Source organism: Meles meles, chromosome 1 (assembly GCF_922984935.1).
Source record: "Meles meles chromosome 1, mMelMel3.1 paternal haplotype, whole genome shotgun sequence".
In the NCBI taxonomy this organism is placed as follows: Eukaryota; Metazoa; Chordata; class Mammalia; order Carnivora; family Mustelidae; genus Meles; species Meles meles.
This window is the reverse complement of record NC_060066.1, coordinates 120,236,351-120,264,160: the sequence shown is the minus strand read 5'-3', so window position 1 is coordinate 120,264,160 and position 27,810 is coordinate 120,236,351. Positions and strand designations below refer to the sequence as shown.

Genomic DNA, 27,810 nt, shown 5'->3' with positions numbered 1-27,810 from the left:
TTCATAGTTCCTTTTGTCTTTAGCTTTTCAATATAGAGGCAAAATGCTATTTTCCAAAGTTACTAAGGTTAGTTCTTTCCTTCCCTAATTCCTTCAATGTGATTATGTTGTTCTTGTATTTTTAATACAGTTAAATACATTTGTTACTCTTTGTATTTCAATTTTGGGTTGATTTTATTTACTTTTATGGATCCTGTGAAGCATTTTCATGGTTCTAAATTCAGAATTACACAAATATGAGTACTCAGGTAAGTATCAATCCACCCTTCCCTCGTAACCTGTCCCTAGTCTCCCATTCTTTCCACTCTATCTCCATTCAACTCCTACAGGTACCAAACTCATTGTTTCCCTGTTTATCCTTTCTGTATTACTTGGGCACAAATGAGCAGACACATGTATCTTCTGTCCCCTTTTTTCTTACATGAAAGGTAGGATACTGTAGATGTTCTTTTGTGCTTTTGTTCTCTTGACAATGTATAGCTGCTGTTTAAGTGATGTGCTTAGATGACAACACCAGAAGTGTGATTGTAAATATAGAAGAAAAGAGAGCCAGAGAAGAGACTTGGTACTCCCCAGCGTTAAACAATCAGGGATGAGAGGAGAAATCCCCAAAGAACACTGTGAAGAAATGACCAGTCAGGTAAAAACAAAAGCTGGAAACACAGTGAAGAAAGTGTCAAGGAGGACAAAGTGACCAAGTGTGTCAATGCTGCTGCTGTCTCAAGGAAGGTTGGAACAGAGACTTGGCCACTGCAATGAGCAGCATGTGTATCACCAGGGACATTGGCGAGAGTAGTTCTAATATATTCATGGGAGCAGATGTTACACTGGAGTCAAAAGAGGATTATGGGAAACTGTGCTGGGAGAAATCCTGTCTCTGACCACCCATGAAGGGAGTAGTTGTGCAAGGCAGAGAGGGAAACACATAATCCACATTGAAAAAAACTGGCACTGGCTAGACACAAATTTCCTCTTTCCAAAAAAAAAAGCTGTAGGGGAAAGTGAACTTGAAAGGCAGAAGCTGACAATTGCATTGTACAGGTCATTTCAAGAAAAGAACTCCAGAAAACTCAGATGGATTCTTGTGTTTCCAGTTTATTCAACAGAAAAGAGATGATCTCTCTAATGTTGGGGTCTGCTCATACCCATGAAGGGTTTATGAATGTCTGGGTAAAAGCAGTTCCGTATAAGAAAAGACAAGGGCTTTTCCCAGCTTCTGCCTTCAATAGAGCTTAGGTTCCTTGACCCACAGCAGAATTTTCTGGGTTTTCTTTTTTTAGAGAGAGAGTACTTGTTGGAAGGGTCATCAGGTTGACAGAGGAATTGTTTCCATAATGGGAATACAGGGATTGTCAAAAGCAGGAGGAATGTGTCCTGGGGCTAGATGACAGGACCAGAGGATGACCTCCTGCTTTCAGCTTCCATGTGAGGAACAACATAATCCAACAGGGGATTAGTGTCCACCTCAGAAATCAAATTCTCTTCTCTAAGGGTCTTGGTCTGCCTATCAGGAATGACTGTCATCTTTCCAGAGGGGATAGTCATCATCTCAGAGTCTATATCCCTCTTTCCACGGGGCATGGTTCTTCCAGAGGTCCAAAGATAATTAGGAATCATAGTCGTCTCTCCATTGGTTGCGGTCCCTCCAACGGTTTTAAACCTCCCTTCCAGAGTTACAGTGAACTTTCCAAAGGACTCAGTTTCCCTTGTAGGGGTCACAGTCCCACCTCTGTTTCTTGTAGTCGTATTTTGAAACTTTCCATGGGCATTAGCAGCCAGAGACTTTCCTCCTGGGAATGAATTCCTCATATCAGCAGTCCAAGCTTTGGCTATAGCTGGCCTTTCAGGGCCAGTTCTTGGAGAATTCATAGCAGTTGAGAACCAAAATTTTGGTGAAGGAGTTGAGCTGGACTCTAGAGAAAATCATCAGAACAGGATGAGACTCCTACTGCTTCCTTCCCATCCTATTAATTACTGGCAGGACTACAACTGAAATACATGCTCCCAAAATCCAGAGTTGAAGGATTTTATAATACACCCACTTGAGGGCATAGATAAAATCCCACAATATGGAAGACCTGCTCCTTGACTTCATCACGTTAACGTGACCCCAGACACACATGGGAACTCAGCACATTTACTAGATTTCTGCTGAATGACCCCAGAGGACCTGCCAGTCTTCTATGCTTAAGGCCTCACTTTGACCTCTCTGATTGTGCATTCAACAAGACCTTGCTGCCCCAAGTCCTAATAACAGAAACCTCCTGTGTCCCCCATTGTAGGAGGCACCAGGAACAATGTCAAGGGGCAAGGAGGCCACTCTAGACAGCATTTTGTAAAGAACTGGGTTGGAGTCCCATCTTTGGCCCTGACTAGCAGTGTTAGTTTTTTGAGCCCCAGTTTCTTGGTGTATAAAATGATGGGTATAAACCAACTCAAAGGATGTTTCAGCTCTAGCATGCCAAGTTCCATCTCCTAAACACTGGGGCAGTCTCTACTATCAATGAGATGTCAAAAGAAATCTGACTTCCTTTTTTGACCCTTGTCCCATGAAAACAGGAGGAAGTAAGAGAGAAATAAACTAGCATATGTTGAACACTAACTATGAGCCCGTAGTTTTCATTCTGTATTTCTTTTCATTCTTGTAATAATGTCATGAGTATAAGGATCATTCCTGTTTTACAGATAGGGAAACCAAAGCTCAGAAGGGTCACATGGAGCACACCTCCAAACCAAGAAAATGGATTGGCCTGACATCAGAACTTATTCTTTTCCCTCGAAGTCATGCTGCCTCACCAAAGCCTTCAGATCTAACAGAAGGGACCCAGCCAGAGCCCAGTTACACAACTTCTAACCCCAGTTCCAGGCAACAGCTACTCACCATTCTGCACTAGGAGACTATTCAACTTGCTGACAAGGGGGAAAGGGCCAGTGCCACAGAAAGCACCCTTGGTGTCATCCAGGTCCAACGTCCACACCATGGCTCCCCCCAAATTCTCTCTCTTTATGAACATTGCCTGAAAAAGTAGTAGTCAATCAACCTGCTATGCCGGGCAACCCCCCGACTGGGTACAATGGCAAAACACTGAAGACAGACCCTCAGGAAAAACCACAGGAGCCGGAGAGCCAGTGTTTGAATCCAGCCTCTAACCACTTCCTAGCTGAGGGATCCTGAAAAGGTCACACAAACCTTAGTGCCTTTGGGCACCGGGTGACTCAGTCGGTTAAGCAACTGCCTGCAGCTCAGGTCACGATACCAGGGTCCCAGGATCAAGCCCCACATCAGGCTCCCTGTTCAGCAGGGAGTCTGCTTCTCCCTCTCTCTCCATCCCTCCCCCCTGCTTATGTACTCTCTCTCATACTCTCTCTCTCTCTCTCAAATAAATAAATATTTTAAAACAGCAACAGCAACAAAAAAAAAACCTTATGTGTCTCAATTGACTCATTTGTAAAAAAGGATAGTAACATTTCCAACATGTTTAGGGGCCAAAGAATTCTTACAAGTACACAAGACAGCAAGGATGGAGCTCAAAGACATGATACTGAGTGAAAGAAGCCAGTCACGAAAGGACAAATACTGTATGACTCCACTCACAGGGGGTCCTCAGAGTTGTCACTTGGATATAAACAGAAAGCAGAGTAGGGATTACCAGCGGCTGGAAAGATGAGAAAGTTCTGGAGATATTAGGTGGTGATAGTTACATGATAATATGAATGCGATTAGTGGTACTGAACTGGACGCCTAAAAATGGGTTAAATGGCAAATTTTATGTCATGCATATTTTGCCACAATTTTAAAAATAGATTTAAAAAAAATAAAGTTCCTACCTGTAAAATAGTTGGAGCAATACCTTGCACCAAGTAAATGTTCATAAATATTTAAAACTGTTTCTCCAAGATCCCAAGGCTAATCAACATTATCATCATTCTAAATAGATGTTGCTATATTATTTTAGAATCACTTCCATGTAGCTTATCTCACAATGATGCTATAAAGAAGAGAGAAACTACCTTCACAGATAAGAAAATAAAGGCTTTTGCCCATTATTTCTAAAACCTCAGCTATAACCAGATGGCAGGGTTTAATCCGGGTTCTCTGTCAGGGTTCTCTGTCAGGGTTGATGGAAAAGACAGACTCCATCACCTCTGCATAGCTGCATGACTTGACCAAATCACTTTGGCCTCCTTTCTGGGATTTACTTTCCCCCAAATGTAGAATAAGAAGAAGGAGGTTGAGGAACCAGGTGGTGGGTAATAGGGAGGGCACGTACTGCATGGAGCACTGGGTGTGATGCCAAAACAATGAACACTGTTATGCTGTAAATAAACAAATAAACAAAAAAAAAAAAAAAAGAAGGAGGAGGAGGGACCCAATTAGGGCTGAGCCGAAACTGTGAAGTCTTCGAGTTTTTATCCTGCTTACAAATGAACAAGTTAGCCCGCCAGTTTTATGTGTACATGTGCACGCACACAATCTCTGGATCAGAGAACAGACCAGTGATGCTCGCTGCAACAGAACAGTCAGAAGAACACCTAGACCTTGGTCCTCATGCCCCAGCAGCCCAGAGAATGACATGGCAAAGTCCAGATAGTCACCTCCATGTGCAGGAAGGTGTCAGCACAGAAGAAAGCTCCTGAACTCATGAGTTCATCTAGGACAGCTGGCAAATCAGACCATCATCGGGAGAGAGGGAGAGCCTCACTGGAACGTAGACAAGCCCTCTCTGGGGAGGGGACCTCTACATCTGGTACCATAGCAAAGGCTCTGAGGGAGAGGGGGAGGCAGATTCTTATTTTCATTAGAGCTGGTCTGTTTCCTTTGCTCGGAGGGCCCAGACCGTGCAGGAAGACTGAGAAATCCAGGGATAATTCTCTCCCGATGATGATCTCTGAGGTTTCTTTCAGCTCTGGGATTCTGGGATGAGATCCCTTAATAACCGTCACACAGGGTTCTGCCCCCCTCTAGTTCTGCAAGGCGTGGTAACAGCCCCTCAAAAAGAAGACACCATCCTGTCTGGCCTTGGTCCCATGTCCTGTGGGTCATATTCTTAATTCCATCCAACTGGGTAATTCCACTGAGTCATTGAATTTTTCTGTGTGTGTCTTCTGGTCCCAAACCAGAGTAAGATCCTGGAAGCTGAAAGCCATGCTCTCTACCTCTCTCCCTGAAGCAGGCTTCACCCAGTGATATGCACAGGGGAGGTTACGGTGGATCTTCATGAATGCTGCCCTCTCTGATGCTTTCTACCCCAAACTTCCTCCAAAGAACAGCTGACACCTGTTACTTCTGTACCACCCATAATAGAGGAGACTGGAACTTCTAATAAGCCCCGATATCCAGGCAGTTGCCAAGTCCTGATCATTTCTCACTCAAAAATTACTTCCTCTTCCAACCACCTGGTCCACGCCCTCACTATCTTCCCTGCACACCTCTGCATTCCCTAGTGCTTTCAGAATGTCAAAGTGCTCACAGCAGGATCCCATGGGACATACTAAGAACAGTTTCCAAATTCTTTCTAAGACCTGCTAAATATTCAGGAGTGGAACCAAGAATTTCTATATATGTCAAGTCTCAGGTGATTCCAAAGCACAGGCAGGTTTGGAAATCACCAAAGCATGTCATCTCTGTTGTAATTCACTATGGAAACACACCCGGCTCACTTCCATTCAGCATCGCTTGCATGGGGCGAGGGGATGATCAGAGTTAGGTTCTAAAGGTTTCAAACTTACAGGTCATATGTCTGGTCAGAAACCTGATTTTGTCTTAAAATACCTGCAAGAAGAGGGCCAAACACCTTCACTGGGATTCAAGACCCTCCATAAACCAGCCTGCACTTCGCCACCTTCTCTTACACTAAACAAAAATTCTCTGCCCTCCCCAAATTCTTCGAACCTACTTTGAATGAGCTTTCAGTACCTACTGAACCTCTCCCCATGTCATTATTCCCCCCTGCCGCTCACCTCCGTCAGGAGGCCCTCCCTGACTCTCCTACCCCACATGTCAGTTCTACTCATGGAGCGCTTAGCATGGTCTACCTTGTATTGCTGTTTATCTGTTATGAAATTATCTGGTCCAAACAGAAAAGAAGAAACTGTTGCCAAAAATCTGTGTAAACTGAAAGAAGTCATTTCTTCCCTCAAAACCAAAATTCCTTCTCTTCAAAAGGAGAGGGTTGAATAGACAGGATTAGGAAACCCCGGGTAGGTCAGGTACCTGAGACTCACCTGATCCAGCCACTCTCGCCTTTTTATCCTCCAACCAGTACATGCACACACGCATGCGTGTACATGTGCGCACACACACACACACACACACACACACTACACACATTGTACAGATAAGAGTCTCATGGGAGCCAGAAGAAAACTATATGCCGGAGCAAGAAAGGACCAAGGTCTTACCTTGTGACTGAAGCTCATGGCATCATCATAGCCAACCCACTCCTTCCCCTTGTAGGCGTAGGGCACATGCTGAAAATCAATCCAGTGCCTTGTTGCTCTCTGGAGAAAGGAGCAAACCTGCCCAGAGGATCCCCAGGTTAGTTCTGGGAAGAGCCATGGAGAGAAATACCAGCAGACACACTGCTCTTTTCCCAGTGGTGAAGAAACCAAGGGCCCCTCCCCAGGGAGTAGGAAGAGGCGGACCAAAGAGGTAGCGGGAAGCCACTCACAGAGGACCTTCTCTTTCCTGAACAAATTCCTACTAGAACATGTTCCTTTTCTAATGTCCATGATGGAAAGGGAGATAGAACCAAGGAGTGGCTGACATCCTTAGAAACCAAATCAGGTCTTTGCTAAATAACGTCAATGCCAATACTAACAGTAACCTATCCCACCTGACCAAACCCGGATCTCTTCCAAAGAGTTACCATAAACAAACCTCTCCTCTCTTCATTAGGGATCAGCCTGAAGGGCCCAGTCTCGGTAGTTATCACACTAGCTTGTGAACTTCCAATAAATTTAAAGTTCTCAAAGATAGGGAGAACTGGGTAGTTACAATCACTCGACCATCTGTGTGACTACTAGGTGCCCGGGCTTGTACTGGAAACCCTATGCCACAAATAAGTTGAAGTGTTCCAGCCCATTGTAGAATCTCATGTCCCAGGCTTTTTTTCTTTCCTCTCTTCCTCTCTTTGGTTCTTTAAAGGTTCCCTCAACATCTCTTTGGCTGTAATGTTCAAGAATATTATTTCCACTATGCCATCACTTGTAGGAAAACCTTCACTGGCTTAGCAGGAAAACCTCTCCAGCCAGCCAGCAGAGAGCAAAGACTGGGGAGACCCTGTGCCTCCACTCCTACCTAAGACATCTACATACACCATGTGCCCCAGCACCTGCTGTCCTCTGCCTGGGAGGCCCTTCCTTCTCGTTATTCCTGCCCATCAGGATTCTTCCTGTGCTCCAAAGCTCTGCTCCATGAGACCTTTCCAGATCCCTAAGCCACACCCCCTGTTTCTCTTATTATCCTCCCTTGTGTTTATATCCCCTTGGGTCCATGTCTCTTCCTTCCACTCAGTAGAAAGCTCTGTTGAGACAGAGAATAAGGGAATGGCACTGGGGGAAGAAGAAAGAATCTGTAGGAAGGAAAGTCTTGAATTGCTTCTAAAGAATCCAGTAGTGGGAGGGAAGGGAGTCAGGGAGTGAAGATGAAACAAGTTTGGCCAGGAGAGCTTAGTGATTGAAGCTGGGGAGGGGTAGTGGGAGTGGGGGAGGAGGAGAGGAGATTACACTATTCTTTTACTTTTGCAAATGTTTGAAATTACATATATTTCAGATATTATTTTTATTTAGACCAAATAGTCGTAAGTCAGGATTGACTTGTATAATGGTTAAGATTCTTTCGAGGGGGCCCCCTCCACTTGGACTTGACTGAGCCCCTTATCCCCTACAAGGGACTCAAATACCTTCTCCTGAAGAAAAAGGAAGTATCTCTGATAGTGGATTTCTCCTGCACTGGTAAACCACTTCTTTGTCCAGTCTCCAGCCCTCACCCTTGCCTCTGCCCTGCTGACCTTGCTCTTGCCCTGTTAGAGGATGGAGAAGCCCTAACAGATAGACGTCCCTATTTCTGTCACCTCATAATAAGCCAGGAAGCCAGATTGCTTGGTGTACTTTCCTGGAGATGCAGGTCCCACGGCTTCAGCCTGCAGTCCATTCTTAGAGGCTCTGAGGAGGCGAAAGGTACGCCCATAGGTGGGGAAGCCCATGAGGAGCTTCTCTGGGGGTGCCCCCAGCTTTCGCCAGTAATTCATGGCATACGCCTGCAGGTAGAAAGAATACAAACCCCTCCGTGTTACTGAGGGCCAATGGCCTGGGCTCAGGGCAGGCGTCTGGGCCCTTGGAGGTCTTTCCTTACCGAAGAGCTGGGGTCTCCCGACAGAGAGTACAGGGGGCTGTTGTGCCCTGTGAGCTTTTCCCAGCTTCCATGAAAGTCATAAGACAAGACATTGATGAAATCCAGGAGTCTGTGGAGGCCGAGAGGAGGAGATAAGCAGATTGGGCTAACGAGATTTTCAAGTCAGATCGACCACGGGACTAGCCAGCTAACTAGCTATGCCTTGGCCACCCAAGCTGCCCTCCCATCTCAGCCCGGGCTGCCCCCCCGCCCCCGCCCCGTCTGTGTCATCTACTTGAGATGAGCCACCGCAGCAAACTGCTGGTCAGGGACAGCCATGCCTCAGCACCGGGGGCCTTCCTGAGAGCTTCCAGGGAAGTAGGCAGGAGTCGGACATGAAAACACATTTGTGGGGCACCTGGATGGCTCAGTTGTCTAAGCATCTGCCTTCGGCTCGGGTCATGATCCCAGGGTCCTGGGATCAAGTCCTGTGTCGGGCTCCCCGCTCAGTGGGGAGACTGTTTCCACTCCCTCTGCCCCTCCTCCCATACTCACGCTCACACTAACTCTCTCAAATAAATAAATAAAATCTTATTTAAAATTTTCAGAAGGAAACACACTCATGCCAGACGCAAGTACTAACAGGTTGCGTAAATGGTCATGAGGAAGGCAGTACTGCCCACAGCAGCTGAAGAGCATCTGTCCTTCCACCATTCGAGGTGCCGGGGAAAAGTGTTCTCCAGAACACTTTCAGAATGAACAAGTGTCAGTAAGCACTTACCAGGCCACAGGCGTAAAGGTGTACAAGGATTCCGTCATTTAATTTTAACCTGGTCAATGGCCTCAGTGTCACAGTGGTCTCCATTTTAGAGCTGAAGACAGTGAAACTCTGACAGGCTCACTAACTTGCCTGCAGTCACCTAGCTGCCTGAGGGTCAGACTCCCTCAATCCTGCCTGCTATCCACACCAATGCTGACAAACTCTATGCCCGACGGGGTCTCTCCCCTGACCCCCACACTGAAACCCAGCTCCCTGGTGTCATCACACACAGAAACACCCCATCCTCTCTTTCCTTCTGCACGGGCCTCAGCTCCTCCTCTGTAAATACTCCATTCTTTTTTTTTTTTTTAAGATTTTATTTATTCGACAGACAGAGATCACAAGTAGGCAGAGAGGCAGGCAGAGAGAGAGAGGAGGAAGCAGGCTCCCTGCCGAGCAGAGAGCCCGACGCGGGACTCGATCCCAGGACCCTGAGATCATGACCGGAGCTGAAGGCAGAGGCTTAACCCACTGAGCCACCCAGGCGCCCCATAAATACTCCATTCTTGAGGTTTGAGAAATTAGCCCAGAGCTGGCATGTCCAGAAAGAGTGAGTTCTGAGTGACGCCTGGTGGCTCATGGGTTAAGTGACTGCCTTCAGCTTGGGTGATGATCCCAGGGTCCAGGGATTAAGCCCAGGGTCAGGCTCCCTGCTCAGCGTGGAGTTTGCTTCTCCCTCTCTGCCTGCCGGTCCCCCTGCTTGTGCTCTCTCACTCTCCTGACAAATCAGTAAAATCTTTAAAAAAGAAAAAAAAAGTCAGTTATGAGCTATTCTTTTTTTTTTTTTCAAAAAAAATTTTTTTTCCATTTTATTTATTTTTTCAGCGTAACAGTATTCATTCTTTTTGCACAACACCCAGTGCTCCATGCAAAACGTGCCCTCCCCATTACCCACCACCTGTTCCCCCAACCTCCCACCCCTGACCCTTCAAAACCCTCAGGTTGTTTTTCAGAGTCCATAGTCTCTTATGGTTCGCCAGTTATGAGCTATTCTTTACTCTGCTTTGTAACTTGCACAGAGACGGGTGCTAGGAAAGCTGGGCCTGGCTGGGCTTTCCTATTTTTCTATTTGTGGCGGCGGGTGATTTTTCATTTGCCTCTGATGCCAGCCATGGGCGGCAGAGCGTACGTCTACAGCTGTCCTCTGGGACGGCAGAGGCCGGGCCCATGGGATGCTCGCCTGTGAGACCCAGCAAAAGGCTTTGCGGAACGCACTACTCAAGAGGACGTGATGGTTGGGACTGATTCTACACCCCACCTCTGATCTCCTAAAGAAAGCCCGGGCTATGTGGAGCTAACCTTTGTCCCCACCCATGTCCCTCAGCTGGATGCCCCCCCACCAGCACCTGTGCGTGGAGAACTCAGGGGCAGTGCGGGGGCGGTGCGGCGGTTGTGATCGTGAGCCGCCTCCTTGCCTCCCACGTCCCGCCCCGCCGGGCAGCACGCACTCACCCTCCTAGAGGGCGCACGTCATAAGCCGTCCGGATGATCTGTGGATCCCCAGAGACGGCGGCAGAGAGCAGCAGCCTGGGACGCGCCGTGAGCGTCGCCTCCTGCCGGAAGGCAAACAGGAGCTCCTACCAAGAAAGACGCGGACGCAGCGCCCGCACCGTCAGGAAAAGAAAGTGTCAGCCAGGAAAACTTTATTTACAGAGTCCCTCGAGCCAGGCTCTGGGGACACAGAGGGGAGCCAGACTCGGGCCCTGCCCCAGGCTCGCGAGCGAGGCGGCCTTGAGCCACCATGGTAACTGACTTAATAGAGGGAGGGGTAGAGGCGTGGCCGGCAGGGTCAGGAGCACTGGCTGCAGACTCTCTGCCTGAGGGAGACTTGGCAGCTGCCGAAAGGAGGCGTCACTTGGGCGGGCCTGCTGCAATAGGACCTGGCTGTGACCAAGAGGAAGAGCCACAAGACTCCCGCTCTTTCGCCTGACACTTCTAAGATGATGGTAGTAAAAGAACGTTCTGCCACATTCTCCTGCCCCTACCCCGGGCCTTCTGTTCCTCCTGCGCCATGAGCCCAGATATGATAAAAATCGAATCATTGCTGGATCCTGGAGCCCGCCGGACTTGGCCTTACTTCAATTAAGAGGAGGAAAGTCCACCGGTCACTCTTGGGACTGCCTCTCTGTCCAGGGTACAAGAAGAAGAGGTCCAGACCGTCAAACTTATGTGTCCTCAGGAGGGATATAACCGAACCAATAAACCTTTCCCGGTTGGATGATGTGGACAGCATAGTGGTGAACCTGCAGGAGATCCGGGGTGAGGCGGGGAAGGAGGGCTTTCTGCCGAACCGCAACCTTCACAAAGCCCTTAGGTTCTCGCCCCGCGGAGGGCACACAGGTGGCTGGAGGAAAGGAAGGCGGGTCCACCCTGCTTAGAAGCCCCTCCCAGCACGGGGAGGGGTGGGGGCGGGGCTAAATACCCGCGATGGAGGAATTCAAACAGCAGGGAGGGGGCTGCAGTCTCACCTGGTAGTGCCGAAGTTCCACCCACCAATGGACAGCAGTGTTCTCAGCTCCCCGTTCCTGTGATGGGGGATAAATGGAGGTAATCTGGGGCCCCACTTCAGTGGGTCCCTGGGAACAGTGCAAAGTAGAGGGGAAGGGTGGAGAAGTGAAAGAGGAAGGCAGGTGGAGGCAGGGAGAGAGGAGAGCAGAGCAAAGCACAGGGAAAGAAAGGAAGGAAAAGAGGGGAGAACAATCAAACCATGGGTCATCACAATCCAGGTCCCCCCCAGGCTTGTCCAAAGTCCACAAAACTCCTCCACATCCCCATGATGCTCCCACATAAAGAAGAAGAAAGTAGTCCGAAATGTTTCTTTCCACTGTTTTCTTAAGCGACAAGTATTTATTGAGCAATTACTATGCGCGGTTGATGGCATTAGGTGCTTGACTGAGATACAACAGTGAGTGAGACAGACAAGCTCCCTGCTCTCAGGGAGCCTGTGATCAAGTGACAAGGATTTTTACCTTGGCGGTCTATAATCATTCACACAGAGACAGACCTCCCCCTTGGACAGGGAGAGAACCCAGGAGTTGTGGGGAGGAATAGTTAAGCAAGCACTTAATGAGCACCAGCTTCCCCAGCCAATGGTATACAAACATATTGGAGACCCTGCTCCTTGCCTTGCGGGGGGTGCTTATTGGCTGGGGGGTACAGGTGACAAATGGTAATAAAGACCCTAGCATTTGTGATGGGCAGGCTCTCCTTGAAGCAGTCGAACAGCATGAGTACATGAACTCCGCCCCACTGGCATGAAAGGTGAGTTGGGGGTTACCAGGCAGAGGCAACAAAGGCCTCACCAGGCAAGGAGGAAAGAATGAGCTCGGGGTGATATTCAATAGGGAGTTCTCAGGCACGGATGCTCCCAAGGCCCACTTGAGAGGATGCTAGGACCAGAAGAACCGGAAGAAAGTTGATGAGTAACAAGAGAAATAGGATTAATTTTCTTCTGTCTGTAAAACCTGAAAAAATGATCCCCACATGCCAATGAACACACCTCTGCTTGAGTTTGTTGAACTCTGCATACGTAGTTTTCTCATCCTGGGGATCCTTAGCAACAATCTGATTATTGTTCATTGAGGCAAAGGCAAATATCAGGTGGGTGCAGAGAAAGGGGTCCAGGTCCTGGGGCAAGACGGAGGCAGGGCTGGCACGACCCTGTGCCCAGCTGGTAAAATAACACACCAGTTTGTAGGCAGTGCCTGGCAAGGGAGGACACATGTTAGCTGGCAGAGACCAAAGGAGGGTATGGAGCTTGGCTTCCATACCCTCCCTGACCATACCACTGACCACTGTGACCACAGTCCGGGAGGCCTGGCCACCAGAACACCCCAACCCCCATGCAAACACAGCCCAAAGCAACCCTGAGGTCTGGTTCCCCCCACCACCACCACCCCTACTACTGAGGCCCCAGGGGGAAAAGAGTGCTTTATGCAATCTTGATCAGAATGGATCCCCAAGTCTGGATCCTGGCACACAGAGCGACACAAATGGCCGGGACTGAAAATCCTCTACTGAACTGCAGCAGATCAATGATCTGAGACACAGGAGCCGGGAAAGGGAGGGGCTGCAGGGGACACTCCACACAGAGCACTTCTCAGCTCCCCAGCTCTGGAGAGGAGGACGCAATGTCCTTACCATCATGCTGTTTCAGCACAAGAACCAGGCCTGCAGGAAACAAAGGATGGAATCACACTCAAATTCCCATGCTCCCCCAGAGTGACCTGCCCCAGCCCCCCTCCGGTCCTCCAGGGCACCCACAACCTGGGGCCCATAGCCAGACACTGACACACACATGGAGACATGCTGCGTTCACTTGCTTCCTCTTCTCTGAGTTGAGCCAGTGTTGCCAGATCTATCGAAGCTCCTATTCACCCCAACAAACACCACATAGATTCACACATGCTGATTAGCACGGAGACAACGATGACTTAGAAGTCCCAGCAAAAGCTCTAGGCCAGTGATTCTCCCCCTGGCTGTAAGTATAAAATGTAGTAATGTTCTGGCTCCTCCCTAGAGATTCTGCTTTCACTGGTCCAACATGGAATGGGGGCGTAAAGATATTTAATGGGTAGCTGGATTGGAGAATCCTGCCTGGGCCCTTCCAGCCCTTCGCTGTGTCCCGTCCCACCTCCATCTAATCCAGCCCCGAGCCCCTGGCTGCTTCTCAGGTGCTCGAGAGGTGACAAAAGTAGGAAGCCTGGTATCTCCTGGACTGAGTGACATTGTGGGGGCCGGGACCTGCCACACTTACCAATCCACAGCAACAGTCTGCCCATCTCAGAGGTCTGAGAGCTGCGAGGTTAGGGCTCGAGCCCCTTTATAGAAGCTCTGGGACAGTGCTGGCATAGCCCAGCTACACACACACACAAAGCCAGGGGCAGTGATTAATGGCCTGCTGCCCAAGTCACAGTGACCCCAGCACCTCCCATCCTCCCTCTCCAGTCGAGCTGTAGCTCTCAAGAGCTTGCAAAGTGATAGCTCGGTCTGACACTGGCATGCAGTGGGTGTCTGCCAAGGGCCATGGCGAGGGCAGGGTAGTGCTCAGCCCTGTTCCTGGGATTTGCCCCCCAGGGATTGAGTATGAGGAGTAAACACTGTATGGAGGCAGTAATCCCAGTGTGATCAGGTTATTGGTTAGGGTAGCAATGTAATGTAAAGTTGAAAAGTCCCGGCTTTGGACCTAGGCAGGCCAAGGTTTGAATCTGTGTCATCAGTTAGAAGTTTTATAATCATGGGTATTATTTCGATCTTTGAGCTTCAGCTTCCACACTTGTAAGATGGAAGTAGTAGCCCATACTCACCTCATAAGGTTTTATAGGAATTAAAAAGATAATGTATGAAAAATTGTTAGTTCAGGACTTTGCATGCAATAAGGGCTCAGTGAATGGTAGCTGTCACTAAGGATGCTGAAGGAGTTGCCCCCCCCACCCAGAGTGAGGTTCTCAAACTCACACGCTGACACCCGCCAGGCAGGTGACAAAAATGGGTGAAGTGGACACAATATAATAGCCCTCTCCTCTTTATTAGAACAACAAGAGTTCAAGCCAAATGATACCCACGAAATAACATAAAGCCCCTTGGTCAGGAGACAACAGAGATTGGTATGAACAGGGACAGCACTCCAGGTAGCCACTAATGGTGGCCATGTAGTGAAATAGATCCCATGTTGGAAGATCCCCCAATTTCTTTCCTCCTTCCTTCCTTCCTTTTGTCAGAGAGACAGAGAGAGAGAGAGAGAGAGAGAGTGCATGCGCACACAAGCAGGGGGAGTGGCAGGCAGAGGGAGAAGGAGGCTCCCCGATGACCGATGACCGAGAAACCCAATGTGGGACTTGATCCCAGGACTCTGGGATCATGACCTGAGCCCAAGGCAGACATTTTACTGAGTTACCCAGGCATCCCGACCTCTCAGTTCCTTAAGAAAAGACAAAAATCTGAGGGGCGCCTGGGTGTCTCAGTGGGTTAAAGCCTCTGCCTTCGGCTCAGGTCACGATCCCAGGGTCCTGGGATCGAGTCCCGCATCAGGCTCTCTGCTCAGCAGGGAGCCTGCTTCCTCCTCTCTCTCTCTGCCTGCCTCTCTGCCTCCTTGTGGTCTCTGTCAAATAAATAAATAAAATCTTAAAAAAAAAAAAGACAAAAATCTGAATCTTTGTGTGAGTGAACAACGTTTGATCCAGTATACAAGCCAGTGCTGAGAACTTAGGGACATGAGGAATATAATTCTGGATACCTGAGAAACAATGTTTAAAAATACAACAACAATATGAGAGATAAACAATATAGATCTGTAGCCAGATGCTTTTATGATATATCAGTCTTCTCTTCCTGCTACAGAGGATCTCAGATCATGAGTGGGTCCCATATGTCAGGGTCTGAAGCTCAATCGTGGAGGACCAGATTGGATACCCATCTTCTCAGAAACCAATAGTTCACCTGGTCACATGTCACTGAGGTACTAGCCAGATGTCAATATAATAAATGACACAGGGGCCTGCTTCCTTTCCTCTCTTTGCCTGCTTCTCTGTCTACTTGTAATCTCTGTCAAATAAATAAAATCTTTTTAAAAAATGACACAGGGAAATACAAATACTAGTCATTGAATTTGAATCCCAGCCAGTATGAAGAAATCGGAATCTTTTTTTTTTTTTTTAAGAGATTGGCTTGGTGGAGAAAAGGGTCTTTTTTTTTTTTTTAATATTGTATTTATTTATTTGATAGAGAGAGAGGTCACAAGTAGGCAGAGAGGCAGGCCAGAGTGAGAGGGAGAAACAGGCTCCCCACTGAGCAGAGAGCCCGATGCGGGGCTCGATCCCAGGACCCTGAGATCATGACCTGAGCCGAAGGCAGAGGCTTAAACCACTAAGCCACGCAGGCACCCCAAGAAATCAGAATCTTAAATCTCGAATCAGAAGATTGCTTGGATATCATGGAACAAAAACCTTAAATGGTATAGAATGTTTAGGCAAAGGGTATTTCCGTAAAACTCTAGGCAAGCCTGATGGAATAACCCACCTTAAAGAGACTGTGTCTCCATTTGTTCATCCATCCTTGTCTCCCTTTAAATATTCAGCAAATATTCATTGAACATGTGCCAGGCCCTGCTAGGCACTTTGGGTACAATGGTGAGCCTGACACAGTTTCTGCTCTCACGGAGCTTCTAGTCTAGTGAACAGACTGATCACACCCCCAAAAGCTAGTGTAGGTCTCCCTCTTAAAGAAGTATTTGTCTCTCCCATCTCTCTTGGATAGGGGTAATGGGGAAAACATGAGTTTTGTTGCTAAACACACTTGAGATCCAGTTCTTACCCTGCACCGTCACTGGGGCCACCTGCATGCTCAATGCCACACTCCATTCCCTGGACTGAGAGTGACCTGAATCAGGAGATAATTAAGCTTCCCGAGAGCAACACTGGATCAGGCCAGGCAACAACTTGAACCACTGGTTACCTTACCGCTGGTGTGGTTTCTAACACTGATGACCATGCTCTTCCTTCCCAATTCCTAGCCTGATCTCCTAATTCTTGTTAAGAGGTCTGTGTATTCGCTTCCTATTCTGCTGTAAACTATAGTCACTACAGTTGTTCCCCAGGCCTGGGTGCTGACTCAGTCTTGCGAGGCACCTGGGGCCCTTGCTGGTTATCTTTCAAGACCCCCCTTGAAGTGAATGCCTGCCTCTCTTTACTTCTAAGCCTCCCCTCAGGCCCCTTCTGTCCCCCAGATTCCATATCACTTAGATTTCTCACTAGGTTTGTGCCCTTCCATCCTGACTCCTGCCAGAAGCCCTAGTTCTGAATGCTGTCTCCTGGACAGAGCTAAATTTGCCTGCCAGTCTGGATCATCTTCATCTGTACTTGGGTCAGTCCTCCAGGATCCTGTTCTGCTGCAGTGGGTAAGGCTGGATCTCAGACCTAACAGTCCCATGCCTTATGACTGAGGATGAAAAGAACACTGCAGTGAAACAATGGACGCCCAGGAGTGACCTCTGCTTCATTCAGCAATGACCACGCCAAGGATGGCAACTGTAACTCCATGTGTAGAGCAGATGATGAATAGTAAATACTGAATGAGGGCTATGTTCAAAGCCACTGCACCATGTCACTCTGTGTGTTCTCAAAAAATACCACCATTGTTATATATTTTACACACCCACCCGGATATTTGAAAATACTCCTCCCTAGTGCTTAGCCAGTTCTCACGAAGACGACATTTACTTATATCTTCTAGTTGGCTTATGGGAAAAACACCTACAGCAGTGCATCGCCTCCCGTATTTTGCAACACTCAACTAGATGAAAGCAAGATCGTGGAGCTGAAACACCTTGCTTTTAACAGAGCATTTGGCCAAATCTTTTGTGATACTCATGTGGATAAACTGGACAAGCATGACTTGAATAAAATCAGTTGGTTGACTCTAAGGGCCCAAAGAGCATTGACTAGATTGGTGCAAACTTGAAAGATCTTTACTATTTTACATCTTTAAAATGAATGGTACAGTGTTGCCTGGCTGGCTCAGTTGGTAGAGTGTGCAACTCTTGACCTCAGGGTTGTGAATCTGAGCCCCACGTGTGGTAGGTTTACTTTAAAAAAAAAAAAAAAAAAAAAAGGTGAGCTAGAGCAGTGTTTTCCAATGTGTGATATGAGAAGATTTTTGGTTCTGTGTAAGGATTTTAAACATATTAACGCACATTAAAAAATGTGTATTTTCCCCACATCCCTGATTTCATAGACACTGTTTAAAAACTGAGACAATTCAGAATATTTTAATAAATTAATAAAGATAGTACTATTGGGATGAATTTGCTGCTCTCATGGGATGGAGAATCAGCAAGTAATGTTTATATGGCTAGAACTGACCTCCTGCTGTCCTGTGGAGCAGGAGACACCGTGGGAATCAAGAGTAGTGTCTGGTGCCACCTAAAAGCACACCGAGCTTCCCTCAGCATTTGGCTCGGGGTGCCACCCAAAAGGTGAGCCTGTAACTGCAGTGACTGCAGGTCAGCAGTGGACAACAGTGGGTCAGGATGATGGGTTTCAGAATAAGAACAATGAAGATGGGGAAATGGTTTGACTCCAGCATTAGACCTCTGAACCAGTGAAATTAAATGCAATATAAATACCTGTAGGTTTAAGCCAAGTAAAATGAGCCCATTCCCACCCATCACCGGTCGAGTCCATTCTCACACTACTGAAACTCCCGTTGTCCAGGACTTACTGAACCACATTATCGCATTTCTCATTGGGGAGTCACTTTCTATTTTAAACCACCTTTTTTGCTCACTGTAACACAGATATTCAACCCAAACTGGGACAGTCATTCCTACCTGGGCTGGTGATTTTGATCAGATTTGCAAATGTCTTGGTGGCAATCATTAATAGATGTGATTACTCTCATCCACACAGACATGAATCCAAACCAACTTTCTTTTACAGTAAGATAATGTGGTTTTTCAAAAACTAGGGTTTCCTTCTTTGCTGTCATTTTAACCCCCTTGAAACAGACATTTCCTTGGGTTCTCATCTCCACTGCTTTCCTTTCCACCATTCCTGAGTTCAGGAGGAAAAGGGCTAGGCAAATTTAGTTCCTACCACCTCACCCCTCCTTTCTCTAAGCCATCACAACTTTTTGTGAAGTTTATTTCTGGGAAGAACTTAAGTGTTTCCACCCACCCACCCGCCCTATTACCTTCCAAGAAGTTATGGTCAGGAGCAGTGAAGCCTTTCTTCCCATCTTACCCCAAACCCAGTAATCACATGACTACAAATTCCAGTATTTTTACTCAGGGTAATTGTGATGAAGGACCTCACATGTGGCAAGGGTGAAGCCTGGAAGTTTTACTTACAAATATTTTGTCCATATTCCCCTTCAAACTGGCCGTTTCAGGTGATTTTAGCTGAGCTAAATTTGCAAAGCACCAAAGCACATAATGGATTGTTATTTAGTTTCATAATCAGTAATTGGCCATGATTTCTGGCATTTAACTAGTTCACCAACCCAGGCAACCCAATATTTAAGTCCCAAGTAGCTACTCTAAGGGGCTAGGGAAGCACACACACAAATACTGGGCTCTGACTGAGACCCAGATGACTTCCACAAGTGAGGTGTGTCTAACTACACATAATACACGCTTCAAAAGATAGGCCAACAAAGCCTCAGCTTTTTATTTCACCAACTAGTATTTCTGATTCTCTGATGCTGTACTTTAAAATCTTCAGAGTCCCCAGAAACAGCATTCAGACTTCCTATATCCAGAGAAAAGGGTCTAAAAGCCAGGAGAGGTCAGGCCCCAAGCTGTTTTCCAGTGAGAAACATGGTAGACATTTCTCTGCAAGTCTATGTCAGTTTTTAACTTAACTGAAATGCCTTTATGCTCTCCACCACCCCCCAACCTTTTTCCATGGGATCTATGACAGGAAAACACTCATCTTTCACATATATAATTCCATGGGATGGAGAGTTGGGGGGGGGTGCTTTATACAGGCACCGTTAAAATTTTATTCAGCCAGAAAATGGACTTTTGACTCAGTTTAATGGCAAAGAGATATGCCAAACTACAAGGAGTGTCTTTGCTTTTCCTTGAGGTGAGCTGGATGGGATTTTTGTGAATGGAAGCACTGCCGTTAAGAAAGGAGATTAAGTTCTATAAAAAATAAAGTTGCTCCTATCTCCATGAGTAGTATATAAGCTGCTTCCAAGAATCCAGGGATGTTCACATCCCACACCTCATCCAGTCATGGCCAATTCTTCATGCACAGCTACATAGGAAGCATAAAACCCTTTTGTGAACCTTTTTTTTTTTTTTTTGCTGGGGGGAGGGCTTGGGTAAGATGGGTTGTTTTTTTTTTAAATCCCTCCCACCACCAAAAACTATGTATCTACACACAGACTCAGACACACATACATATCCAATTTTAAGAAAGCTTTTCTTCCCTATGACTACAAGATCCCAGCATCCAGCTTCCCTCAGGGTGAGAGACAAAGCCTATTAATTGCCCAGATCTGCTGTACCAACATACTGTATAAGGCTCCTGAGTGGTATCACAGACAGAAAGGGCAGGGGCAGATGGGGTGGATACTCAGCGGGGATTTGCTTTTTGTCTTAAATCCACTCTACTCGGCAACACTCTTAGGTCCAAGGGCTGGGAGAGGCTCTGTAGGCAGGATGTGGTGGAGGACCTGATGGTCCCAGCCCACTGTGGTAAGGAGGGAGTGATTGAGCGGGGACCAAGTAGCATCTCTCACAAAGTCTCTGTGGGCTCGGCTTCTAAACCTAGAAGAGAAAAAAGGAAAGTTTGGGCATGATGAGAGACAAGAGGAAAAAGCAGACTTGGAGAAGAGAGAATCCAACACAACCAGAGCCCCTTTCTGGATGTGTGACACAAACTTCACCATATGTGTGGCCTTGTCACCATGACAGCAATGTAGTTATCCACAGAGGACTTCATCAATCATTCAATCCAGTGCCCTCATTCCATAAAGAAATGGTGGCTAAAGCAAGGGGAGAAATACGGGCCAGGATCAGAGAGCAAATCATGGCTCTCTTGGTGAGAAGGAAGTATTAATTCCGGTACTGGGTTTGCTGCCTTTCACCCCACAGCACGTCGCATATACGTATGTGTTCTTTATGTGAAAAGGGTGGTCCCTTTCTGCACTTGGCCAAGAATCGATGAGTAGTCCCTTTCTGGAGATGGCTAGATCACCAGACTTAGAAATCCCACCTACCACCACACCCCTCCTTACCAGGGACAGAGCTGGCTGTCAGTCAGCCCCAGGAACACGGAGACAGTCAGTGTCCCCCCACTCCCACCACCCGGTCCCCTTGAGTGAGACCGTGCACTTTGATGAAGACAGAAAGGACCCAGCCACCCACAGCTCTTCTCCCCGATTCCTGACCACAGGATCCCACTTCACACTTACACCTCAGAAAGGCCTGAGTCCAGCACGGTGAGTGAGCAGTCCTCACTGACAGAGGCCAGGAAGGGGGTGCTAGGAGAGCAAGGGGGGAGGGTTATGATCGGTAAAGCCATGGTCCCAAGATGAATCCTGCCTGGTCCAGCCCCCACCTCCCACCCAAAAGTGACCCGGAGGAGGTGGCCCAATCCCCACCCTGGGTTAAGGTCTGGCTACCACTCGAGTCCACATTACAAGTTCCAGGGAAAGAGGAGGGAAATGGAATAAGCCAGGGTGGATAATCATCCTGGCGGCCAACTACCCCACCTGGTCCTCCCCGCAGCTTTAGCAAGAACCCAGAAACTTTCCCAACTACACAGTCTCAGAAGCACACAATATTAATCATTCTGAGTGTTGAGCAGGAAGAGGATCTTATTTTAGCCCTGTGCAGGCAGAAACCAAACTACCCAAAAAAGGACTATGGTCTTCAGAGATCATCAGCTTCTGAAACCTCAGCCAGAGCACCATCTGCTTTAAGAAATGACCTAATCAACTGATGCTCTGCAAACATAAGCATGCCCCAGCACTGTCCCAATCATACCCATCAGGCCCCTGGGGACAAAGAACAGTACCTGTGTGGGGAGAATACCAGCCCAGTGACACACTGGGAGTGCACAGCTGAGCTGAGGGCACACCTTGCACTCTTGGAGTCCACAAGGGAGACGGTCCCACTCTCATCACCTAGAGAAAAGAGGAAGCCCATCACAGTGGATAAGAACATGGGCCCCAGAGTCAGCCAGACCTGGATCTGAATGCTAGCTCCTCAACCTTACATGAGCTAACCACTCTGAGCATCAGTTTCTTCTTTTGTCAAATAGCGTAATTAGTCACTGGTGATTGTGAAAATTAATGAACAAGGTAGTTATTATTTTAACCACTATGTCATCACATGTACAGCCTGGAAGCTATGAGAGCACGGGAGTTATTCCTACCCTCCAACAGAATGCCCTATTTGGCAATCCACTTGTTTTGTGGTCCACTGACTTCTGGCCATGCCCAGAATACAGGAGCTGGAGGACACAATCAGGAATCAAATCTAAAAAGTCATCATGTTTTCCCAAGCCAAACTAAACCCACTCTTGCATCATCCCACCCTTCCCGCTGGTATAATTCACATAATGCCCAAGCATGCTGCTGAGACTGAGCAGCTAGGGCCTCATGCATTATGGGGTCAGCGTGCTCTCATCCTCCCCCTTCCCAGAGTCAAGTGCTATGGGACAGGCTGCCTTACCAAAGACAAAGACTTCACTCTGCTGAGGATGCCAAGCCAGGGAGGTAGGAAGGTAGCCAGAGGCAGTACAGCCTGCAATGAGAGAAGAGGGATCTGAAACGAGACTCAGAGCCCAGCTCTGTGAAGGAGCTTCTCCTACAAAGTCACTCCAAATCCCAGAAACACCTTTATTCACCTTCCCAAACCCTGCTAAGGCAGTTGTGTCCCCGCCCTTGACCCTCACACCCTCATTTATCCTTTGGCCCCCTGCCCTTTCTGGACACGAGTCACACGCAGGTTTCAGGCATAAAGCATGACGGCAACAATTCTGGCCCCTTTACCCACCCATCCCAGAAATGTTAAGTCAATCAGTCACCCACAAACCAACCCTTCCTCTTGGTACCCACTGCACAAAATGCAATCAACAGAGCTTCAGTGGGGAAAGAAGTGATTATGTCCCATATGTCACACTGACTGAGCATCTGGTGACTTTGCCTCTGTCTCTGGCCAAGGAAGCCTCTTCCAGGTGGGTTCCTAGGACCACCCTCCCACCACTGGCTCTCAGACTCACCCATCTGTGATGCTGGCTTAGGACAGCGGGTATCCCAGAGTAAAATTCTGTTGTCCTAGAAGGAAGAACAGAAAAAGAGCTTCATAACCCAAAAAGCAGCTGCTGGCCAAGTCTTCACACTAGACTTGTGGCCAGAGGGTTCAAGTGTGGTCAGGAAGTAGGGAGGGAAGGGAAGGCTGTATCTCACCTCACTGCATGAAAGAAACATGGAATCCTTGTGGGGGGAGGCCGTGACACAAGTGACCTGTCCGGAGTGAGCTGTGAAGGAGAGAGGAAGGGAGGTATGACAGAGCAGAAGCTGGAGGCATTACTACCGCACAGCCCAGATACTACCCAGGGAGGTGTGAGAAAAGGGCCTTATCTCACGATGCAATTTAAACAAATTTTTGTGAGAGATTGTGGATTAGACAAAACCTAAGAGATGATGTTGATGGAGTTCTAAAACCTACAAAGGCTTGGGGAAGAAAATGAATTAGTAAAGAAAAGGAAAGAAAAATTAGGGGCTAAGCAAGAAGAGTGAAGGAATTTACATCCCAGAATAGCAATTCTCATACAATAGTAACCACACACCTCCAGATAACATAGACACTTTCAAAGGAGGTCTGCACACTGAAACGTTTGCGGAAATTGACTGAGAAGCTGCCAGGGTCTACCAGTGCCCCTTTCCTGCCTCCATTTTCACATCCCCCTTCTCCCAGTTGTAGAAAGGACACACACCTCTCACCCACCCCACATCGCGCCCTGGTACAATGCCCAGGTGTCAAAAACTTAAGGTATTAAACCAGAGAGGCTTTTCCCTAAGAGCCAGAGAGCAAAAAAAGAGCATCCAGGTTAAATTCAGTGCAGAGGCAGGCCTTACTTCATCCTACCACAAACGCTAGAGTGATTCTGGGACTTATCTCTGTTTCTATCAATGAAAATTTTGAAAACCATGGCAAATGGTTGTCGTAAGGACACATCTGACAGGCTGAACTGAACTTAAAAATGAAGTGAGACTTTTTCTAATTAAAAGTTAGGTTTTAATTAGAAATTAGAAATTTAATTTAATTAATTAATTTTATTAATTTAATTTAATTAGAAATTAGAAATTTAATTAAATTAGGTTTAATCTAAAGTTAGGTCTAACTCGGCCAGCTGGCCTAACAATGCAGGTTGGTTTTTAGCCAGTTAGGTTACTTGGTAGACATTTTGCAGAGATTGAAGGGGCTTAATCTGCTAATCCAGTGCACAATAACGATATGGCCAGAAAGTACCTCCCTTGCAACTATTTAAATTTAAATTAGATGCCAATTAAAAAATAGGTGAGAGGGCAGTTTTTTGAAAATTTTTCAGGAGGCCTACATGGTAAAAAAACTTTGAAGATCACTGTTATTTGTTATTACAGGCTGTGGAAACCACATACTATTTATTTAGCCAGACTACCTGAGATACTCTGAATATGGCTCTGCCTGACAGGAGATGTAATCAAACCACCTCTCACAGTTCTTTCCTAAGCCCTAGCATCCACGGAAAGTCACACAATGAAAAGGAATTGATTGCTCACTTGAAAGCAAAGCCAGAGATAAGCACCATGGTGGTGGTGGGGAGGAATACAAAAGATAGAATAAGTGGTTCCTCTGCCCTCAAGGGATCTGCAATTCAGTGTGGGGAATAAGACAGAACTACGAAGAATTAATGAAAAAAGACGAATGGAGGGGCACCTGGGTGGCTCAGTGGGTTAAACCTCTGCCTTCAGCTCAGGTCATGATCTCAGGGTCCTGGGATCAAGCCCGGCATCGGGCTCTCTGCTCAGCGAGGAGCCTGCTTCCCCCTCTCTCTGCCTCTGTGCCTACTTGTGACCCTGAAGGTCCAATATCTTTAGGAGTTTGTGATTTTTGCTTTGGCACATATGTGAACCATATACTTTGCAGTTAGAATTGGCAGGGAATGGCATTTAGTTAGGCAGTGAGGGAACCAGGTGATCATCCAACAGCTACACCTCTTGGCCACACACACATTAATGCTCGAGGTATCTTCATGAAGAATGGCTCCCCGAATAAAGTCAGTGGCTACCACTATTAATGAAATTGAGTAAAAGAAAAAGAAGTAACATTAATAGAAAGTGATAGCTCTCGCCGGAAAAATAGAAATTTTATGGAGGTGAATATTCAAGATTCACAAGTCTCAGGGTTTATTCTTGGACAATGTCAAGGACCTCCCGTGATGCGGTTCAATTAGAGCAGTATGTTTGAAGGGGGAGTGACAGAAGGGCTTGAATGCCATGACAAGAAAATGGGATATTAACCCACAAGCCACACAAACCACAAAAGATGAAGGACTGCAGATGGAGAGAGGAGGTAAGTGCCACCATCTGTGGGAAGTAAAACCTGAAAGCAAAAGGGAACATCAGAAATGGAAAGGGAAATCACTGACCAAGTGGAAAAAGACTCCAAAGAACTCAGGGACCCACTGATCATGAGGAAGCAGCAAGGGCAGAAAAGGACTGAGAGCTGGAGTCTCATGTGGCCAAGAAGATGGTGAAGCCATTACCAGAAATAGGGAAATCGAAAAGGCAACAGATAGATATTGGGGCCTGACTGTAGTTTTGGAAGAAAACTATCAGGCAAAAGGGCAAGGAACTGTTTTCCCTGATATCTAAAGTTCAAAGAGCCCAAGGGGAGAAAAAAACAAAACAGCTAAGGCCAGGACTAAAAAGAACGTGCACTTACCCCGGTATGAACTCAGTACCATCTGCTGGGCAAGGTCCCAAACCTTGATGCTAAGAAGCAAAAGGGAAGAGATTCTTAATTTTGACCTGGAATATCTACATAAAAACACATGTTCAAACAAGAACTTCCTTTAACTGACATGACCGATGTCACTGCCTACTGGGCTTCTAAGCCCTATTCACAATGGATTGTTGTATCTCTAGAAATGTTGTAGATATGTCATAATTAGATAATCGTGTTCTTACAGCACACCCAAATCATTACTCAGTGAGGCTAACAGGAGAGTAAAGACCAAAAGAGGTCAAAGATGCAGAAGCAATGAGCATAAGCACCCACCAGAAGTCTTTGCTACCGCTGACAGCTTGTGTGCCAGAGCTCAGGACACTGACTGTAGACACAATGTCATCATGCTCATACTTGCAGAACTTGCTGACAATGAGTGTCTCGTTCTCATCCAGCTCCCACAATTCAACAGCACCTGTTGGGAGTGGGGAGAAAGTTGAGGAAAATGAGTGTGGATTACACTAATACACTAAGTCACTTCTAGGATTCAAGTGAGTCCACTGTCACTAAACTAACAAAGTAACCTATTTCTATAAAAGCAAAACCCATTATTACTAGAGGATTTAGCTTATTTCCAAGCCATCTGGCTTTACGCAGGCATTACTGTTTTCTTAATAACAGTCCAGACAATTAAGCAGGGAAAGCTTCTAAGAAGACAGAGAAAGATGGAATGGCTGGCAAAATCCATTATCTGGCTTCTTTTGGAAAATAAGTCCCAAGAGACAAGGATAAAGTCTCAACAATCTGTGTAGCATACAGTCTGGTGTGGTTAAATCTTTCCAATTGCTTGGACATTAGTATTTGTTGAACAATTTGAATAAATGCTCTGTAGCTTCTTTAGAAATGTTGTGGATAACTGAATGTCTTGCACAGTGACAGGTTAAGTACAGAGAACCCTCCAAAAGTTGTCCTAAGTAGGCAGTGCTCAAGTTCAACGGTCAGAGAGGTTCAGTCTTTAACGTCCCACTTATCCTTCCATGCAATGCCTGCCAATAACCAAATACTGATTTTTTTTTTTTTTAACTCCAAAGACTCCATTGCTGAACCTGACTTTCAGAACAGGCAAAGCAGAACGAAGACATTTAAAAAGAAGAAAATGGGAGGAAATGGAAAGAGCACAGCATCTCTTTAAGATCAAGATCATCCTTGGTCTGGGTTAAGGGGGTGATACTGGGAAGGTTATAGGGAAGAAAAATGGTTCCAATTCACTTCCTAATTTTGTTAGAAATTCCCATGAGGCAATTTGGAATCTCGGGAACGTTATTTTGCCGCTACACAAGAGCTCTCCTTCGGGCCAACACCCTCAAGCTCCCCCAAGAATTGAGTATGGGAAATTAAAGATTGAACCCGGTTCGATCTGTACCCCATCATCCATTCCACCTGTGGGGTTGTAGAGAAAGTGACTCACCTGAATCGGAAGCCACTAGGATACCTCTGTCCCCAACCCAAGTGAGGTCAGCCACTCCGGCCTCCGTCTGGACTCCAGCGGAGCAGAAGCCTTCGTTGGGGGCGGCACAAGGGTCCTTGAACAGCCAGAGGGAGCCAGCCCAGCAGCGGCCACTCAGGCTGGAGGCCCCGAGCAGGAGCGCCCCATCTAAAGGAAATACAAGCTGTCAGCGCGGGAGGAGAGAAAGGTTTCGTCTCCATGGTGACCGCACAGACCTGCATGCGGGCCGAGTCTGGATCTGAGCTCAGGAATCCGGGGCAAGGGTAGGGACTGAATTAAGAGACGCGAGGCAGGGGTCGGGAAGGCATGCGGGGCGGGGGCGGTCTGGAAAGGCCAGTCCCGGGAAAGGGCAACCCAAGCCAGGGTGAGGGAGCCCCCAGGCCCGGGATCTCGGCTCACCGGACCGATACCGCGCAGCCTCCAACTGCCGTTCCATACAAGCGGGCGCATTAGGGGGAAGGTTCCACTCGCGGACCGCCGGGGGCACTAGAGGGGGCGGGGTTTCCTTCCGCATCTCCACGGTTCCAGCTCCAACCTAGACCCAAACTGGACACCCGCGGGAGATACGACACCCGCAGCCCCACGTGGTGCCCCTCTGGGCCTCCGCCCCTCTCCACAGGCTCCAGCCACTCTACATCTCGCGAGAATTGCTTCTACGGTTCCATTCCGCGATCGGCAGCGGCCTTCTGGCAAAAAGTTCTCCG

General features: G+C 47.4%; 2 protein-coding genes across 2 annotated transcripts; both read right to left on the bottom strand.

The window, feature by feature from the left end:
- Nucleotides 1-1,198: 1,198 nt before the first annotated feature.
- OVGP1 (oviductal glycoprotein 1) lies at nt 1,199-13,936 on the bottom strand. The gene is made up of 11 exons (XM_046020367.1): nt 13,912-13,936; nt 13,296-13,325; nt 12,655-12,859; nt 11,624-11,680; nt 11,233-11,398; nt 10,608-10,732; nt 8,357-8,465; nt 8,076-8,261; nt 6,403-6,519; nt 2,882-3,017; nt 1,199-1,913 (listed from the first exon to the last, which is right to left on the bottom strand). Exons 1-11 carry the CDS (start codon nt 13,934-13,936, stop codon nt 1,381-1,383), a joined length of 1,689 nt encoding a protein of 562 aa, XP_045876323.1. The 3' UTR covers nt 1,199-1,380.
- Nucleotides 13,937-20,061: 6,125 nt separating this feature from the next.
- WDR77 (WD repeat domain 77) lies at nt 20,062-27,784 on the bottom strand. The gene is made up of 10 exons (XM_046008796.1): nt 27,506-27,784; nt 27,068-27,253; nt 25,933-26,074; nt 25,597-25,646; nt 23,076-23,146; nt 22,889-22,943; nt 22,339-22,410; nt 21,680-21,788; nt 21,075-21,143; nt 20,062-20,427 (listed from the first exon to the last, which is right to left on the bottom strand). The coding sequence occupies exons 1-10, from the start codon at nt 27,618-27,620 to the stop codon at nt 20,268-20,270; spliced, it is 1,029 nt and encodes a 342-aa protein (XP_045864752.1). The 5' UTR covers nt 27,621-27,784; the 3' UTR covers nt 20,062-20,267.
- Nucleotides 27,785-27,810: the final 26 nt, after the last annotated feature.